General features: G+C 39.4%; 1 protein-coding gene across 1 annotated transcript in view; it reads left to right on the forward strand.

Annotated features, from left to right (window-relative positions):
* LOC144503564 (zygotic DNA replication licensing factor mcm6-B-like) overlaps positions 1-20,430 on the forward strand; it is a 33,398-nt gene that overhangs the window by 5,116 nt on the left and 7,852 nt on the right. Inside the window, exons 4-15 of the mRNA XM_078228047.1 lie at positions 46-295; positions 1,178-1,343; positions 4,161-4,306; positions 6,558-6,708; positions 6,986-7,127; positions 7,733-7,874; positions 8,625-8,732; positions 15,337-15,492; positions 15,586-15,714; positions 15,811-15,972; positions 16,562-16,700; positions 19,988-20,140. Of these exons, the coding sequence (XP_078084173.1) occupies positions 46-295; positions 1,178-1,343; positions 4,161-4,306; positions 6,558-6,708; positions 6,986-7,127; positions 7,733-7,874; positions 8,625-8,732; positions 15,337-15,492; positions 15,586-15,714; positions 15,811-15,972; positions 16,562-16,700; positions 19,988-20,140 (1,844 nt within the window). The remainder of the gene's footprint in view (positions 1-45; positions 296-1,177; positions 1,344-4,160; positions 4,307-6,557; positions 6,709-6,985; positions 7,128-7,732; positions 7,875-8,624; positions 8,733-15,336; positions 15,493-15,585; positions 15,715-15,810; positions 15,973-16,561; positions 16,701-19,987; positions 20,141-20,430) is intronic.

Genomic DNA, 20,430 nt, shown 5'->3' on the forward strand with positions numbered 1-20,430 from the left:
GAAATGATAAAATGCTAAACCAGCTGACTTCTCATTATAAACTAGAATCCGAGAACTAACAGCAGCAAGGATTGGAACCCTGCTACGCATCAGTGGACAGGTTGTTCGGACCCACCCTGTTCACCCAGAATTGGTCAGTGGGACATTCATGTGCCTCGATTGTCAGACAGTGGTTAAGGATGTAGAGCAACAGTTCAAATATACACAGCCAAATATCTGCAGGAATCCAGTTTGTGCCAACAGGAGGCGATTTATGCTGGACACTAATAAGTCACGATTTGTTGACTTTCAGAAGGTAAGAGTACAGCTGGAATTCAAAGTTTACCACTTTGCTCTTGTGCTTTGATAAAATGCTTGGGAATTTTATTTTGGAAAATATCTTGATTTACTGATATCAAACTAAATGAAAAATAAATTGAAATTTTATTATGCTTTTCAGAATGGTGTTTAATTTTGTGTTGGCTCCAAAGCAAAGTTTCCATCAGTTTTATAAATAAATGAATGTGGGTTAAGTTCGCCATATTTTAAACTGACTTGTCCAATAAATATCTTGTAAATCTCAAAATGATAGTAAAAGCAGTATGCAGGGGAGTAGGGTCTTTTTTTTTTCACTGCCCCCACCCTCCAAACGGGGTGCAAGGAAAACCTAATGGATGAGCTATCTTGGATGCCCTAATTCAATTTTGTGATTTAATCACCGTATTAAGCTAAAGAAAGGGGAGCAAGATACCATTTCCCTGATATAACTGAAACAATATTGCATCACAAGTAGTCAGTGGAGATAGAAAACATGGTGAATGCAGAATTGCAGCAATTTAAAATTAATCTTTTGTGTTTACTGCAACATTTTTAAATTAGTTATTTTAAAACACTTCCATTGGATGGCCCATGCAGCTGAATCTTTAAGATTAATGGCATTTTTTTTATTTTGGGGCACACCAGGTGTTACATTGTGTAATGTAGGAGTTGAGTCTTCACTTCTACATTTAGTGCTTTACCTGTTTGTGATTCTACATTAGCATTCTGCTGACCTCTCAAAACCATTTAAAGATGAATTTCCTGGGTATTGTTGCTGAACTATGTCTGAGCTTCAAAGGATCTAAATGTATTGTTTAAACTATAGCTGTTTTTCTTGTCCTCTGTTATTCAACTAACCTGCACAGCCTTGACCTTTCAGGTTCGTATTCAGGAAACCCAAGCCGAGTTACCCCGTGGTAGCATTCCCCGCAGTGTAGAAGTTATCTTGCGTGCGGAAGCTGTGGAATCTGCACAGGCTGGGGATAAATGTGACTTCACTGGAATGCTTATTGTGGTTCCTGATGTATCTCAACTGACTACGCCAGGTATTGTATAAATTGAAATAATTTGTGACTATGTTCTGTTTTTACTATGAGGTGAGAATGACTATCCTTGACATCAGGGCAGCATTTGACTGAGTGTTGCAATGAGGAGCCCGAGCAAAGGAAGAATAAGTGGAATCGGGGAAAATCTGCACTGGTTTGGTCATAAGGACATGAAGGTGGCTATAGTTGTTGGTCAATCACTTCAGCTCTGGCACGTGGCTTAGGAGTTCCTAAGCACGGTGTCCTTGGTCCAATCCTCTTCAACTGCTCTATCAATGACTACTACTCCATCATGAGCTCAGAAGTGGGGGCACTGATGAAGGCAGTGCACAATGCTCAGCACTATTCACAACTCAGATACTGAAGCAGTTTGTGTTCATATGCAGCAAGACCTGGACGACATTCCGACTTTGGCTGCCAAGTGGGAAGTAACATTCATGCCGCCCAAGTGCAAGGAAGTGACTATCTTCGAAAAAGAAGAACCTCACCATCTCCCCTTGACATTGGATGGTGTTACCATTGTTGAATCCCCCATTATCAACATCCTGTAGGCTACCATTGGGCAGAAAATGAATAGGATCAGCTATATAAATATTGTAGCTATAAAAGCTGATCATAGGCTAGGAATTGTGGAGAATAACTCTCCTCCTGACTCCCCAAAGCTTGTCTGCTATCTACACTGTACAAGTCAGGAATGTGATGGAATACTCTCCACTTGCCTGGAAGAGTGCAGCTGCAACAACACTGAAGAAGCTCAACACCATCCGGGACAAAGCAGCCCAATGATCAGCACCACATCTGCATCATTCATGCCCTCCACAACCGACGCATGGTGGCAGCAGCATGCACTATTTTTGAGATGCACTGCAGCAACTTTCCAAACCTTCAGCAGCATCTGCTAAAGCCTCCAACCTCTACCACGTTGAAAGATGAGAGCACCTGATGAATGGGCGCACCACCACCTGAAAGTTCCCCTCCAAGTTACAAACCATCCTGACTTGGAGCTGTAGCAGTGAACAGTTCATGAAGGCAGCTCCTCAGAAGGCAGTTGAGAATAGGTAATAAATGCTGGTCTAGCCAGCAGTGCCCACGTTCTGCAAAAGGATAAAAAACAAAGGCAAAGTTTATAGATCAATGAATGTTAGTGTATTTTGATTGGAAATAACACTGAAGATAAAAATGTCATTCTGGCAAATATAGAATTTTATAAAGAGCCTGTATCACAAGTTAGAATAGTCCCATCACCTTTCAACAAAGTTTTCTATCCATTTGGATATTGTAATTTTTAAATAAAAAACATCTTGCTTGACATTACCTAGCTTTTTTTGCTCTTTAAACTCAATGATATCTTATATTTTGCACCTTCTTTCTGATTTCCGTTGAGATTTTTGGGAAGAATGTTATTGTGTTGCTGATATTTTGCCTTGCATGTTAAACATTTCTCATAAAATAAATCTGTAGATAAATAGGAATGAACGATTGGCAGGCAAAATTAATGGAACAATGGGCTGTATTTAAAAAGGTGTTGGTTTCTGTAATCAAAGCGCATTCCCATAAGGGGAATAGGGACAGCGCCCTGGATGCCAAAATTGATAGTGAGATAAAGCATAAAAAGGGTGCATGTGAAATGTGTTCGATTGATGATGCAGTTGATGCCCATGACGATTAAAAGGATCAGTTGTGGCATGACATCACTTGGACAAGTGATGGGGAGCAGAGCAGTGGTGAATGAATTCTTCTTCAGATTGGAGGATGTTATACAGAGGCACATGCTAGGACCCTGCTTTTTTGATCTGCATTAATGGTTTACACTTTACACAGCGCAATGTTGAAACTTTCAGAAAATTGCGAGTGTTGCAAACTGAAGAGGGAGTTCAAGAGGCTTGTGAAATGACAGACATGTGGCAGATGGAATTTGATGTGGAGAAGTGTGAAGTGATACATTTTGGGAGGAACAAATAATATAAATTAAGTGGCATAGCCAAAGCAAAGATGATATGGTGAACCTTTCTAAAATACTGGTTCAGCCTCAACTGGAGTATTATATCAAATTCTGGGCTTCATGTTTCAGGAAGGATGTGAAGGCATTTGAGATGGTACAGAAAAGATTTACGAAAATGGTTGCAGGGATGAGGTACTACAGAGATTGGAGAAGCTTTTGGCAATTTTCCTTGGAGAAGGTTGAGAGCAAATTTTATAGAAGTATTCAAACTCATGAGCTTAGACAGAAAAGATAGGGAGAAACTGCTGTCTTTGATTTGAGGGGTGAAGAGTCAGAGGACACATTTGCAGCAATTGCGAAAAGACCCAATGGTGAAATGAAAACTTTTTTCATGAATTGAATGATTAGTATCTGAAATGCACTGCGTGAGAGAGTGGTGGAAGCAGATTTGATTGTGACTTTAAAAAGAGAACTGGAAAAGCACCTGAAGAAAAGAAGTGCACAGGGAAACTGGGAAAGGAATGGGACTTGCCGATTTTGCTTTTTGAGTTGGCAGAACTTGATGGGCCAAATAGCTTTCTTCCGTGCTGTAATGGCTTCCTGTGCTAGAATCATAGACTGTACTTGATCATTGTAAATTAATCCCAGGGTTACATTTATTCATACTTTTTTTTGTATTGATCTATCTGTCTTCCCCCACATAAACAGTGCAGTTATCAGTCTTTAAAGTCAGGCGACAATGTTGTCCACAAGTCTGGCCACTTGGCAAAAATTACTTATTGTCACAGTACCCTGAAATAAATAAAGATCAATTTTGTAATTGAAGAGCAATGCCTTTTTTTTCCCCATGATTAATTAGTTTTATGTTTCTTTAGGTATCCGTGCTGAAACTGGGTCTCGTGTCAGTGGTGCTGATGGGTATGAAACGGAAGGAGTCAGAGGTCTTCGTGCTTTAGGTGTCCGTGATCTGTCCTACAAACTGGCCTTCCTGGCATGTTATGTGGCGCAGACAAACCCAAGGGTGTGTATGTTTGTTTAATTTGGTGGTCTGAAGACACTTTTCCTTCTATCTATGGTATAGTTTTGGTTGCAATAATATCTAACCACATCAAATCACAGTTTCTCTATTTTTTTTATATGTTGACATAGCTTGAATCTTTGAGTTTTTGTTAATATTTCAGGATCACAGCATTCTGGTGAAAAATACTTTTGAACTTTGTGAAAATTGTTCTCCTTTCCAGAAAGCCAATTTGTGGTGATAGACCAAACCATTTAACTCCGGTCGTCTGGTCGATTACTCTCTCTCGTGACATTCAGCTTTTACCTCCATCTATCTAGACCAATGTGGTGAGATTTGGAGTGTATGATATTTTCCAGGACACTGGATGCTCTACTCTTTGAAAGAGCACCATGGAATATTTTGCGTCCGTTGAGGCAGGGGGGGGCTCAGTTTGATGTCTCATCTGAAACAAATGGACATTTGACTACAAGCTTCATAGCTACCACACTAGAATGTCAGTTTTGGTTTTTCTTTTGTGTGTGCTCGAGTCCTGGAGGGGAAGTGTAACCCACGAGCTCCCAACAAAAAGGCAAGAATAGAAAATAGAAGCACTTTGAGCCTGTTCTGCCATTCATTCTGATCATCCAACTCGGCTTGGTTCCTATGTTTCCACCCCCACATCATATCCTTTGATCCCTTTCTCCAACTGCTTCTTGAAAACATTTACTATTTTGGCCACTTTGTTAATGAATTCTATTGGCTGACCACTCTGGTGAATAAATTTCTCCTCATCTCTGTCCTAAACCCTGTATCCTCAGACTGTGACATCTGGCTCTGGTCCCCCACCGTTGGAAATGTCCTTGCATCTAATGTTGAGCACCGCTGACACCTGATTGACACTAAATGCTTGAGACGAAAGTTACTTGTTCGTAAATAAAAACTTGGGGCTTGGTTTTTTTTTGAGTGCAGAAACGTGAAGAATAAAGTTGAAAAAGTTAATCTGCCAGTTATGTCTCGTACTTAATTACAAATCCTGGCTTTATAAATAGGAGGGCTGCATATTGTTGCATAAACTATACTTTGGAGTTGAGAAGGGAGGTTGGGACCAACCCCTACGAGCTTCAATTTTCCCAGGTGTGTGCCGACTGGGAGCGAATTGCGCCTGCATAGTTCAGCAGTGTAAGCTTTTTGGACTGAGGATGAGCCCAATTCACTAGTGCAGAGAAGAAAAATGGCATTAAAACCCAGGTTAGATGACCAGGAGCAGAGCACCATAGCTAACAGGGGTCCCAGGTAGAGATTAGTCCCAAAAAAAGGGACAGAGAGAGGTCGCAAATATAAGTCCCAGGAAAGGGATGGGGACAGAGGCAGATCTCAGTTAAGGATGAAAAGAGGAATGGAAAAAGGCTTCAAATAAGAAAAAGGCCTTGGATAGCAGACTTTAAGGGAAGTGTGCTCAAGGAAATTACTGGTATTTGCAAAGAGCTCAGAAGAAGCAATGAAGTTTGAGGAAGGTAGCTAAAGGTTGGTGACTCTGCTTGGGGCCTTTGGGACAAAGATATCCCATCGGAGCGGTAGTGTTCTAGTGGGCGCGGCAGAAGATACAGACTTGTATTTGAGAGTATGCACGGGAATACAGAGGGACGGAATATCTTAGGAGATGAGATTCAAACCCTGTGAGTTGGACTGTGGTTGAAGCCATCCAAGTTGGAGTGACTTTTTTGGAGAATCCTGAGATGAGATCTTCAAAAGTGAAGATTGGAATACCTCGAGAGACTGAGTTTCAGTGGGATTCGTGCATTCTGTTACTGAAGGTTGAGATCTCCACAGACTCCGTCTTGGTCACATCCGCCATTAAGTAGTGTGGTGTGTTCGACCACATTTGGCTTGCTAATTGACATGTACCTCATCTGTCCCCTGAATGTCAGTGTGAGAGATAATTTAAATGGTTTTATTTTTCTGACCTTGTATAGCAAAATTTATTTTGGTTTGTTCAATATCCATGGAATTCTGTGGTTTTTTTCACTTGTGCCTTGAATTGCAAACTTTTGCCTACTTTAAGGGTCTCTAACCAGATCTTACCAAAAACCTGAGGGCTTGTCTGAGGATCATAAGATATAATTGATTTTTTTTGCATCACTTCTTTTGTTCTGAAAGGCGTCTTAAATTGTATGTGTGTCATGTTTTCATATTGTTTATCTGAATCTCCAGAGTTGTAGACTTATCTTGTTCTGGCATTAAAACTGTTTGTTTTCTTTTTAAAATATTCCAGTTTGGTGGTAAAGAAATAAGAGAAGAAGAACAGACAGCAGAAAGTATTAAAAATCAAATGACCGTTCAGGAATGGGAGAAGGTGTTTGAGATGAGTCAGGATAAGAACCTGTATCATAATCTCTGTACAAGTCTTTTTCCTACCATTCATGGTAAGAAGCAACATTTTGAAAACTTCTTTTTGCTTTTATTTAAATGTTCTCTTTTAGTATGATCCAGATATTGACATTTTTTGGTCCTGGGGATTGTCATCTCAAAAATGGCCGAAGTCAGTTGTTGCTTTCATGGTTCAATAATAATTGGCTGTAATAATCTCACACTAGTGCTGAATTTAAATATCACTTGTGTATTTTAAAGATGTTTCTTGAAGATAACCTTTCTTAAAAACTTACAGCACTTCAGATACCACCAGTGCAATTTTTTTTATAGGTAATGATGAAGTTAAACGTGGAGTCTTACTGATGCTTTTTGGAGGAGTTCCTAAAACTACCCTGGAGCGTACTTCTCTACGTGGTGATATTAATGTTTGTATTGTTGGAGATCCAAGCACAGCTAAAAGCCAGTTCCTTAAGTAAGTCATATCATACCTTTTGTCAGCGTAAGTACTCTTTTTTAAAAATCATTTTTTACCATGTGCCCCACTATTATAATAGTACAGTTAATTTATTAATTTTAATTAGGTGATCTTATTCTCACCCCAAAATATGCTTTGTATAAATAATAATCTTGCTTTCCACTTCCACCCTGCTATGATTAAATCACTGTTTTCATAATTTTATTAAATAGGGGAGGACAAAGCAGTGAGTAACAATCCTGTAAGTTTTTCATAAAATTTAATGAAAAGGTTCAGTGCTGCACAGTAGGATAGTGTAGCATAACTTTAATTCTTTATCCAATATTATTTTATCCACAGCTTGTACAAAGTGAAACTGAAAGCTTTACCACAGGTAGAGATAAACAAAGGAGGATTCACCATGGGCTATCTTTGCATATTTTTCTAGTGGCAAAAACCTAGCTCTGGAAGTTTATTATCTGCTAAATCTCTCAGCCAACACAGAAAGACTATATAGATAGAGAAAATTTTGTATGTTAAATATTTGGCGTGCCAAGGTTGTACTATGTGTTCATTTTGGTTTATACTAATTAAAAATATTTGGTTTATTTTGTATAAAACAGGCATGTGGAAGAATTCAGTCCACGGGCTGTGTACACAAGTGGCAAAGCTAGCACTGCTGCAGGTCTGACGGCTGCAGTTGTAAGAGATGAAGAGTCGCATGAATTTGTCATTGAAGCTGGAGCATTGATGCTTGCTGACAATGTATGGGCATTCTGCACAATTTATTCTTTATTGTACGGTTGCATTCAGAGAAAAACTATTTGGTTGGGGAGTCCAGGTCTGGGCGTGGTCTGAAAATTAGAGCCAGGCTTTTCAAGAGTGAAATTAGGAAACTCTTTGGGTGGTCGAGGTTTAGAACTCGCTTCTGCAAATGGTAACTGGTACTATGTCAATTCATTTTTAATTTGAGATTAACAAATTTGAAAATCGATATGGGGCAAAGGTGTGTATCACATGGCATTGGGCAGCACTTAATGTAATGATTTCGTTGATAGGGCAGGTTCATGAGCTTAATAGTCTATTCCTATTCCTATGTACATTCATTTGAAATTTTGTTTTGTAGTTTGTGATAGAATATAAAAGTGTACAGCTCTTTGGATTTTGAAAACTAAAAGTGTGAACACTTGAGCCATATATTCTAGCCCCTGTGTCCTCGGGCATTCTTTAGGTTCTCTGCAGTGTAAGGCTGCAGTACTGTCCATACGTCACTAGAGACCATCAAAGAGTTGTCTAATTACTATTACCGACATAAAGTGGATGATAGCATAGCTCACTGTATTCAACAAGTCCTGGTAGTTAGTTGCAAGTCCTGAGTTTTGAACTTGTGAAGTTTTCTTTTTATTTGTATCTGTGTTCACAGTTGTCAGAAATGATTTGCTGATCATAATTTCCACATTATTGTATTTTTCTATATTGAGAGAGAAACTCAAGTGCGTATTCTTTTTTTTATAGGGTGTTTGCTGTATTGATGAATTTGATAAAATGGAGACAAAAGATCAAGTAGCTATACATGAAGCCATGGAACAGCAAACCATTTCCATCACTAAAGCTGGAGTCAAAGTAATTTGTTTAAATGATTCTGAACCTTTGGGTACTTTGAATTGAATCCTAAAATAATTAATTATAGTTGATGCCCTCTGCAGGCAGTAGTAATGAATAAATTTAACCATGAAGAAAGGTTTAGTTTATCATTTAAAATATTCTCCATGTATTTTTTCTTGTGTTCTAATTGATTAGATATGGTCTCCCTTTCAAGTCTTTTTTGTTTCTTTTTGTTTATTTGGTATTTATTTTCTTCCATATCTTTAATTCTCAGTTTTAACTACCTATTTGTGAGATGTGATTGGCTTGGCAAAGCTATATCAATCATACTTGTAAGAACATAAGAGCCATTGATTCAGTGCAAGCATGGCTGATCTTCTGCCTCAACTCTACTTTTCTACCTTCTCTCTATGTATCCCTTGATTCCCTGAGACACCAAAATTCTGTGTCTCAGCCTTAAGTATACTCAATGAGAGACAATCCACAACCAAGAAGTATCTCAATTCAATCCTAAATGGCTGACTTCACCTCCTCAGACCGTTTTCCATGTTCTAAATTCCACAACTAGGGGATTAAACTGTGTCTATCCTCTCAAGCCCTTCAGAACTTTATTTCTGGGATGAGCCCTCTAATCTTTTCCATCCATGTCCTGAATGAATTTTATGTGCTCCAATATCAAGGTAATGTGTGGATATGCGCCACCAATAGGAAAAAAAAATGGGAAAATAAGAAAGAATGCCACTCCCAGCCATTGACACGATAACATATTAACAAATTTACCACGATAGTATTTGAATTCACAGCCTCTAGCTTTTAAGTTCAGTACCGTAGTACTACATTACCATGAAGAGCACTTAAGAACATAACAAATAAGAGTAGGAGAAAACCACACAGCCCATTGAAGGCTGTTCCACCATTCAACAAGATCATGGCTGAACTTGGGCTTCAGCTCCATTTTCTTGTCTGCTCCCCTTAGCCCTTAATTCCCTGAGATACCAAAAATCTGTCTATCCCAGCCTTAAATAAATTCAACCATGGAGCATCCACAACCCTCTGGAGCAGATCAGTGAATCCAAAGATTCACAACCCTCTGAGAGAAGTAATTTCTCATCTCAGTTCTAAATGATCAGCACCTTATTCAATGCAAATATATCCTTTTTTGCATGTGGAGACCAAAACTATATAGGATTCCAAATGTCTCACCAAAGCCCTGTACAATTGCAGAAAGACTTATTTATTCCTGTATTCTAATTCCTTTGCACTAATGCCAAAATGCCATTTGTCTTAATTGTTTGCTGCTCCTGCGTGCTAACTTCCTGCAGATGTTAGGAGGCTTAGACATGTTGGACAAGTGGGCAAATACATGGCAAATGCAGTATGATGTGGATCGATGTGTGAAGTTATCCACTTTGGATGGAGAAACAGAATGGCAGAGTATTAGTTAAATGGTCATAGATCAGAAAAGCTGATCTAGAAACTAGAAGCAGAAGTCAGCAAATTCTCGAGCCTGCTCTGTCATTTAATCAGATCATGGCTGATCTCTATGGGTCTCAAATCCACCTCCCCTCCTGTTCCCCATATCCCCTTATCCCTTTTTTTACAAAATGTATCTCCTGGAAACCATTCAATGATTCAGACTCCACCGTGCTATGAGGCAGCGAGTTCCACAAATTCACTACCCTCTGTGAGAAATAGTTCCTCTTCATCTCAGTTTTCAATCTACTGCCTCTCGACCTATACCTGTGATCTCTTGTTCGAGATTGCCCCATAAGAGGAAACATTTGGTCTACATTTACTTTATCAATCCCTTTTAAAATTTTATGTACCTTGATCAGATCGCCTCATTCTTCTAAACTCCAGCGAGTACAAGCCCAAACTATTTAATCTCTCCTCGTACGTCAACCCTTTCACCCCAGAATCAATCTGGTGAACCACCTCTGACCTCCCTCCAATGCAACCAAATCTGGGTACCCTACTCCAGATGTGGTCTCACCAACACCCTATACAACACGTCTTTACTTTTATACGCCAGTCCCTTTGCAATAAATGCCAACATCCCAACGCTGATCATAATTCCGTAAGTTTTAAAGTGCTTGTGAATAAGAACAAGAGTGGTCCTCTTGCAAAGCTGTTAAATTGGGGGAAGACTAACTAAACAACATTAGACAGGATCTGGAGAGTGCAGATTGGGGGAGGCTGTTTGAGGGTAAATCAACATCCAACATGTGGGAATCTTTCAAATGTCAGTTGATTGGAATTCAGGACCGGCATGTACCTATGAGGATGAAGGATAAGTTTGGCAAATATCGGGAACCCTGGATAACGAGGAATGTTATCAGCCTTGTCAAAAAGAAAAAGGAAGCATTCATAAGGTCTAAAAGGTGTAGGTCAGATGAAATCCTTGAATATAGGAAGGAACTTAAGGAAGGAGTTAGGAGAGCTAAAAGGGGTCATGAAAAGTCCGTGGCAAACAAGATTAAGGAAAATAAGGCATTTTATACTTGCGTAAAGAGCAAGAGGGTAGCCAGGGAAAGGGTTGGTCCACTCTAGCATAGTGGAGGGAATCTGCAATGGGTGAGATACTAAATGATTACTTTGTCTCAGTGTTCACCAAAGAGAGGGACTTGATGGATGAGGACCCTAGGGTAGGGTGTGTACATATTCTGAGTTATGTCGATATCAAAAAGGAGGAGGTATTGGGCGTCTTAAAAAGCATTAAAGTAGATAAGTCCCCAGGGCCTGATAGGATCTACCCCAGAATACTAAGGGAGGCAAGGGCAAAAATTGCTGGGGCCTTGACAGAAATCTTTGTATCCTCGTTGGCTACGGGTGAAGTTCCAGAAGAGTGGAGGATAGCCAATGTTGTTCCATTGTTCAAGAAGAGCAGCAGGGATAATCCAGGAAATTATAGGCTGGTGAGCCTTACGTCAGTGGTAGAGAAAGTATTGGAAAAGATTCTTAGGGACAGGATTTACTCATATTTGGAAACAAATGGACTTATTAGTGATAGCATGGTTTTGTGAAGCGGAGGTTTTGCCTCACTAACTTGATTGTGTTTTTTGAGGAAATGATGAAGATGATCGATGAGGGAAAGGCAGTGGATGTTGTATACATGGACTTCAGTAAAGCCTTTGACAAGGTACCTCATGGTAGACTGGTAAGAAGGTGAAGTCACACGGGATCAGAGGAGAGCTGGCAAGATGGATACAGAACTGGCTTCAGAGGTAGTAGTAGAGGGGTGCTTTTCTGAATGAAAGGCTGTGACTAGCGGTGTTCACAGGGATCAGTTCTGGGACCTTTTGTTGTTCGTAGTATATATAAATGATTTGGAGGAAAATGTAGCTGGTCTGATTAGTCAGTTCGCAGCTGACACAAAAATTGGAGGAGTTGCGGATAGTGAAGAGGATTGTCAGAGAATACAGCAAGATCTAGACCGGTTGGAGACTTGGGCAGAGAAATGGCAGATGGAGTTTAATCTGGACAAGTGAGAGATAATGCATTTTGGAAGGTCCAATGCATGTAGGAATTATACAGTAAATGGTAGAACCCTCAGGAATATTGACAGGCAGGGAGATCTGGGTGTAATGTCCACCGATCACAAAGTGGCAATGCAGGTGGATAAGGTAGTCAAGAAGGCATACGGCATGCTTGCCTTCATTGATCGGGGCATTGAGTATAAAAATTCACAGATCATGTTGTAGCTGTACAGAACCTTAGTTAGACCTCATTTAGAATATTGTGTGCAATTCTGGTTGCCGTATTACCAGATGGATGTAGATGCTTTGGAGAGGGTACAGAAGAGGTTTACTAGGATATTGCCTGGTCTGGAGGGCATTGGCTATGAGGAGAGGTTGGATAGACCCGGTTTGTTCTCATTGGAATGGCGGAGGTTGAGGGGTGACCTGGTAGAGATTTACAAGATTGAGTGGCATGGACAAAGTGGATAGTCAGATGTTCTTTCCTAGCTTAGAAAAGTCTAGTACTAGGAGACATAGGTTTGGTTTGATTTGATTTATTATTGTCACATGTATTAACATACAGTGAAAAGTATTGTTTCTTACACGCTATACAGACAAAACACACCATTCATAGAGAAGGAAGTGAGAGAGTGCAGAATGTAGTGTTACAGTCATAGCTAGGGTGTAGAGAAAGATCAACTTAATGCAAGGTAAGTCCATTCAAAAGTCTACAGAGCAGGGAAGAAGCTGTTCTTGAGTCGGTTGGTACGTGACCTCAGACTTTTGTATCTTTTTCCTGAAGGAAGAAGGTGGAAGAGAAAACGCCCGGGATGTGTGGGGTCCTTAATTATGTTGGCTGCTTTGCTGAGGCAGCGGAAAGTGTAGACAGAGTTGATGGATGGGAGGCTGGTTTGCGTGATGGATTGGGCTACTTTCACGACCTTTTGTAGTAGGTGTATGGGGAAATGTTTAGAGGAGATGTGTGAGGCAAGTTTTTTTCCATAGAGGGTGGTGAATGTCTGGAAGACACTGCTCGGGAACGTGGTGGGACCAGGTACAATAGCGACATTTAAGGGGCAGCTAAACGAATACATGAATAGGATGGGACTGAAAGGATATGGACCCTGTAAGTGCATACAGTTTAGTTTAGGTAGGCATAATCGGCACAGGCTTGGAGGGCCAAAGGGCCTGTTCTGCACTTTTCTCTGTTCTATCCCATTTGCCTTTTTTATTATATGCAAAGGGACCTGGAAGAATGAGATGAGATCTCATTGAAAAGTATAAATTTCTTACAGCATTGGGCAGACTGGGTGCAGGGATCCTGGGGGGCGGGGGGTCGGTTCTAGAACAAGGGGTCACAGTCTCAGGATACAGAATAGGCCATGAAATGAGAAATCTCTTTACTGATTAGTAAATTTGTGAAATTCTCTACCACATAAGGCTGTGGAGGCCAAATCACTTAATATATTTAGGAAGGAAATGGATTCCTAGATTCTAAAGGTGTCAAGGGCTATGAGGAGACTGCTGGACTGTGGTGTTGAGATAAAGGATGCCAAGACCCATGTTGAATGCCAGAGCAGGCTCGAAGGGCTAAATGGCCTATTCCTGCTCCTATTGTCTGTTTCTATTCCTTGTACAAGCACACACACAATCTCTTTGAACATCAACACTAAGTTGCACACCTTTTTTGATCAACATTCTGGCTTTTTATACTTGTGACCAAGTAAATAACTTCATACTTCTCTGTATTATAGTCCCTCTGCCATCTTGTTGCTCACTCTCTTAACCTCCTCCCCACAACTTTTCCACCAATCTTGGTATCATCAGCAAACTTGTTAGTTTCTTTATTCATTTGCCAGAAGTACATTGGTAAGACTAGAAGAGAATTTTTTTGTTTCAGTTTGATATGCTCAAAATAGAGCTAGGGAGTCCTTCCTTTTGAATTGATAGAAATGTAGAAAAGGCAACTTAGCAGTTTAAATAAAGGAACCATTTACTATTATGAACAGTGAGCAGAAGAGCTCAGTAATTTCTTTACCTTTGCCTGATTACATTTGTTGATATAATGTGTCTGTGAATCTGGAGAGCGGTTGGCTCTTGTGAACTGGAAAGTCAGAGGCACATTACCCCTGTAAATTAAGTGAATAATGAAGGAGGAAACTGCATCTGGGAAAGGAGTGTTGTGGTGAAGAAAGAATGGAATCCTAGAGAGGCCATGACTAGGGAAATAATTACATTTATTCCACTTCCATAACTGAATCCATAGGTATCTATGAATTATGAAATAATAAGAGTTCACCGTTTTTAAAGTAAACTATCTCATGAGTGAATTGGGGCAAGAGTAGTATTTGGAATTTGCACAGATTAAATGGTCCCATGAAAAATCCTCACGAGAACCTTTGCATTATTATTTGGAGTTCTGGGCTAGGAATCCAAAACTTTCCACAAACCCCCCAGAAGTGTTGTGTTTTTAATGTTCCAAATGTCTTTGGGATCAACTGTCCTTTAATAATTGTACAAATCTAGCTGCACCAGAATGCCTTGATCAGTGGTATTAACCAGCCCAAAAATCCTCTTTCAATTTGCCTTTTGCTCATCGCTTCCCGTGCTTCCCACTTGCCATTCCTCCTACTTGCAGCTACCCTGCTATCAAATCAAAATTCTTTTTAAAGCACATCCTGAACTTGGCCATTGTCATTAAGCCTTCCCCAAACCTGGATGCAAAATCTCAATTTGTAATTTTTTTAAAGGTTCTGGAAATCTATCTGACTTTTAGCTTATTTTTTTCTGGAAAAAAAAATAATTTGGGAATATTGCGCACTCAAATCAAACTTGAGCCAAGTGGGGAATATGCATTACTAAATTTGCATGTGTACATTTTATGTGCAGTAATATTTATCCAAAGCAGAGAATGGAAGATTTCTTAAAAGTCTGATCATTTTAAATTTCACTCCTCCCCGCTGGGAAAATCCTGTGTTCTTTAATTGTTAGGAAATTTGCCTAAAGGAAATGGGAATTGGTTTCTGTGGCGTACTAATACTTTGGAGATGGACAGTTAAGCAGTTGAAAATATGTTGTGGGTTGATTGTGTTTTACCTTAAGTGGGTTCAAAACTAAATTCCACTCTCGCCTAAAGACGATCCAAAATCTTTGTTTCGATATAGGCTACCTTGAATGCCAGGACTTCCATCTTGGCTGCAGCAAATCCAGTTGGTGGACGGTATGATCGTTCAAAATCTCTCAAACAGAATGTGAATCTCTCGGCCCCAATTATGTCTCGGTTCGATTTGTTCTTCATTTTAGTTGATGAATGTAATGAGGTGGGAGCATCTTTTTTCATATTCCATTTCATAGTGTTTAACTTTTTCTACAACTTGGAGAAAATATTTACATAATACAATTGTTATAAACAGGTAACAGATTATGCCATTGCTAGGCGTATCGTGGACCTGCATTCTCGAATTCAAGAATCCATTGAGCGGATCTACTCCTTGGATGATATCAGGAGGTACCTGTTATTTGCGAGGCAGTTCAAACCAAAGGTCAGCCACTTAATGAATTCAGTGTGACATTTATTGGACTGTCTTTTTGTCTAAATTGCATTAATCAACATAACTTCTGAGGATTTAATTTTTTAGATCTCGAAGGAATCTGAAGACTTCATAGTGGAACAGTACCGACGACTTCGTCAGAGGGATGGATCTGGAGTAACCAAATCAGCATGGCGAATCACAGTGCGTCAGCTAGAGAGTATGATTCGGCTTTCTGAATCCATGGCTAGAATGCATTGCTGTGATGAGGTAACATTAAGCATTCAAGAGTTTAGTTCTCTTGCTTTTGGAGTATGTGCATTGTTGTACTGTGCCCTCCCTACTTTCCAACTCGATGTTATCAGTGTTTCATCATGCAAGACAGATATGTCTGTCACTAATTCTGTTGCCTTTTTATCTTAATAACATTTACATCAAGGGCTCAATTTCTCTACAAAGCTATACAGGTAGAGCTGGAAAGATGACCTAGTTGAATGTTTCTTGGAGAAATCCTGTTTTCTTCATCAACTTCAAGGCCAAAATATTCTAAAGCTGCACTCCATAATCTTTTGAACTGCCAGTTTTATGAGAAATGGATTACTGCATTGCTCAGCCTTTCTAACTACTTAGTCCAGCTGAGCCTGGGGAAAACTTACTGTGATGCTGCATTTGGCAGATATTTGCTGGTACAGGTGGATATGGAATGACTCGTAGAATTTTCCACGCTTATAGTTTGCTTTCTCATCCTGAATCCAAGAAACTATTATTCTATGTTTTTCATAAGTTTTGATGCTGATATACTTTTTAATAGAAAGCTTTCCCAAAAAGAAGCCTTTGAACTTTTGCTGTGTCTTTATAGGTACAACCTAAGCATGTTAAGGAAGCTTTCCGGTTGCTAAACAAATCAATCATTAGAGTGGAGACTCCAGATGTAAATTTTGATCAAGATGATGAAGTAGGAGAGGAAATGGAACAGGAGGTCCATGAAGGGATCAATGGTAAACTCACTTTAACTTCACCAGATAGGAATTGATCTGTAAATAAATAACATGTGTTTAGAGTGACGGTGGGTGTTGTTATTCCTTCCTCCCTCCAGCCTTGTTTCTACGAATCTATTCATTCATGTGCTTTTACCTTTTTTAATTTCAGCATAGTGTGTGATGATGACCCCTATTTGTAACTACGTTAAATACAACTACAAACAAAATACTGTGGATGCTAGAATCTGAAACAAGAACAAAGGTTCCTGGCAAATCTTGTTGGGTTTGGCAGCAGCTGTAAGGAGAGAAAGAGTTAAACGTATCATGTCCTTTTAGCTCTTCGTCAGAACTGAATGGAGAATGTGTTGGATATTAGTGTAGCTGTGAAGGATTGCAACAGAAAGTAGCAACTTCAAGAGCAAAAGACGGATGGGGGGCGGGTGGTTTTACTTTTTTCCCCCTATAAAGTTTGTCCTTTAATATGCTTATTTATTTTGTAAAACTTTTGAGTGCTCTGCAGGAGCTGCTGCTGTGGAACTTAACTTTTTTGTAACAGCCGGAGGATTGAAAAGTTTTTAAAAACACAAATATAAATGTCTTGAGATTGGAAACATCAGAAGAAACAGGTCTCTGAACAAGAAAAAGAAATAGAAGCAAACAGAAAAACATGAAAGCAAGTATACGCCATGCTGCAAAGGAAATATCACGAAATGGAAAAGAAACCAGGAGTGGATGACAGATGAGGTGATAATGATGTTAGAAAGAGGAAAGAAAAGAAACGCACCCAAGTGTGATGAAATTGAAAAGAAAATAAAGAATGCGTATGGGCGGACTAAGGAAAAATGGTATGGGATCCGTGATGTATTGGAGCCAGAAAGAAATCACAATCTGAGTCGTGCACCAGAAAGTCAAATCTTTGACGGATAGAAAGGGATAATAACAGTTACTGCTGAGTGCTGCGTGAAAGACGAGGTGGTCAAATATTGTTTGACAATGTTTGTAGTGGCAAAAAGATGGGACAGAATCTTTTATGTTATATTGCACGATGACCCAAATTGAAGGAGCCCTTGCGATAGGGGCAATTGAAGGAACAAACATTGATATCAGAGGTAAAGAATGCGTTGAAATTGATGAGTACGGGAAACGTTCCAGGCATAGCTGAATAGCAACAAAACATTTAAAAACCCTTGGAGAAACATAATTTGAAGTGGTAAAAGAAATTTGTGATCAAATATATGCCAAAGGATACATTCCAAGTGACTTGAGACATTCATTATTTGTCAAGTTACCTAAGAAATGGAATGCAATCATTTTGGACCCAAGCTTAATGGACCACCTTTTTAAAGTGATCTTAAATTATAGAAGTAATGAGACAGTTGTAGTAAAAATTGGTGAAACACAGTCTGCATTTAGACTGAATAAGAACAAGTGAAAGAATATTTGACTCTAAAATCTTCAATAAATATTGAGAAGTAAACAAGACTATATACATATGCTTCATTGACAATGAAAGAGTGTTTAATAGTATTGACAAGTTAATAGTGTTGCTGAAATGTAACATTTGCAAGAAAAATGAGATTTATCCAGAGCCCACTTTGGGATCAAATAGTAACCGGTTAGAACAGGATATGCTTCAAGTGAAGAGAGGATTATGACAAGGTTGTGTACTGTCATTCAACTCCTGCGCACAAGAAATATTCAGAATTAGATGTACTTCCAGGCGTAAAAGTTGGAGGCATGAACATAACCTTGCTGTATGCTGATGATACAGCACTACTTGAAGAATCAGAAGAGACCCTACAAGATATTGTAGATCACATAAAATCTAGAAATTTAGAATATGAATTGAACACCAAAAATACAAAAACGATGGCAGTTAAATTAGAGTGAAGATTGAAGTGAATGGTGTCTGTGGAACAAATAGATCAGTTAACATTGTTGCACCTCAGATAAGGGGTCAACTGACTCAAACTCTCATCGTACAACAATCTCAATTGGGAAGGAGCAAGAACAAAAAGAATTATTTTAAAGTGACGTCCAGAGAATAAAATTTCAGCGTTTCAGCTATTTGATCAGAGCTGAAAAGCTACAGAACTCTTGTGGGAGGAACCTAGGCATAGTTGGATGGCAGATGCCAGAGCAGTTGCAGATGAGCTACAATGGATGTGTGAGGATGGCGCAAGACAGATGAATCTTGCATACCATGAAAGCTGCACTCCTGACAGGAGTAGCTACAAACTATTGTAGACCATTTTCACATAGAATCACAGTTTGAATTTCAGTTTGATCCTGGGACTTTAAGTCTGTATTCTCAACCATGAAGAATTGCTTGGACCTGTCTTAACTTAAACCTTAGTTTGGATTTTGCAGACATTGAAACAAAATCAAAAATGCCCAGTGCTATTGCTCAGCATATTAATGTGCTCGAAAGAAAACGGGTATCCATTAGAATCCTCAGATATTGAGGAACCTATTGAGGTTTGGGTTTGCAATTAATGCGAAGCTATTGCCCACATGGTTGCTGACTTTCTAGAAAGCATGTTGGTGATTGTGGTTACATTGGTTTACGCTTGCTCTGTGGTGATATCTGGCTGTGCAATTGAAGACAGTTGTACTTGTCATTGCTTGGAGATTGGTTTAGCAAAGTTGAGTGGGCAGCCGGTTAATGATACCAGTGCAGGTTTAATTCTTGTACTGGCTGAGGTTATCCATGAAGACTCGACCTGCCTTCTCAACCTTGCCTCTCGCCTGAGGTGTGGTGATCCTGAGGTTAAATCACCACCAGTCACTCACTACCTACGGTCGTTTGGGGCTGTGGCAGCTTTACCTTATAGTTGCTGCAACAACTTCAGTAGAATTCAGATTTGACAAAAATATAATTTTCAGGAGGAGCATCTTTTGATGACATCAGTTGGTAGAAATGTTGGTGTTCTCTGCAACTAATAATCAGTCTGCTTTCTCATAGGATATCCCCCATTGGGGATCTCAAATTCATTTGATTTATTATTGTCACATGTGCTGGGATACAATTCAGCTGTTTTGAGTGAGATATGTGCAGAACTGTTAAAATCTCTCTCTTGGGTACCTTTAATATAGGCACAAATTGTGAGGTCCTTTTTCTCACATTGGGCTGTGGCTAAGATATGATGAATTACGTGGACCCTAAGTAATGGTTTAGATAATAATGGGCATGCGGAGGGTACTGGTGATATTGTTTTTATTTATTTTATCCCATCGTATGATGAAAGCTGTCCATTAAGCATTGTAATGGATTCAGTTGTTCTAATACATGGTAATTCTGACAGGGCATTCTGGAATTCCAAATGGAATGAATGGTGTCAATGACCATTCAGAAGACAGTATCAAAGAAATGCCAAAATCCACACTGAGACTGTCTTTTGTAGAGTATCGCAAGATTTCCAACCTTATTGTCATCCATCTCCGCAAACTAGAAGAAGGTAAGAATGCAGGTTATTCACTAGCTTTGTTGCATGTTATAGTGTTTTGTAAAAATGGTGCTCTAATCTTTGATCAGGTACTCAATGTGTCTGCCTCCTGACAGTTATTGTGCTAAGATATTTGATTCTTTAACTGACCAAAAGCAGATGCCTTACAGAAGTCCTCTGGGAAGTGTTAATGTCAGCCTACTTGTGACACTAATAAATAAACTTAAACTTGGGAATTATTTTTAAAAGCTGTATATGCTTGGAGCAGCTATATTAAGAATCTTGAACAATTACCTTGCTTT

This window comes from Mustelus asterias, chromosome 14, assembly GCF_964213995.1.
Source record: "Mustelus asterias chromosome 14, sMusAst1.hap1.1, whole genome shotgun sequence".
NCBI lineage: Eukaryota > Metazoa > Chordata > Chondrichthyes > Carcharhiniformes > Triakidae > Mustelus > Mustelus asterias.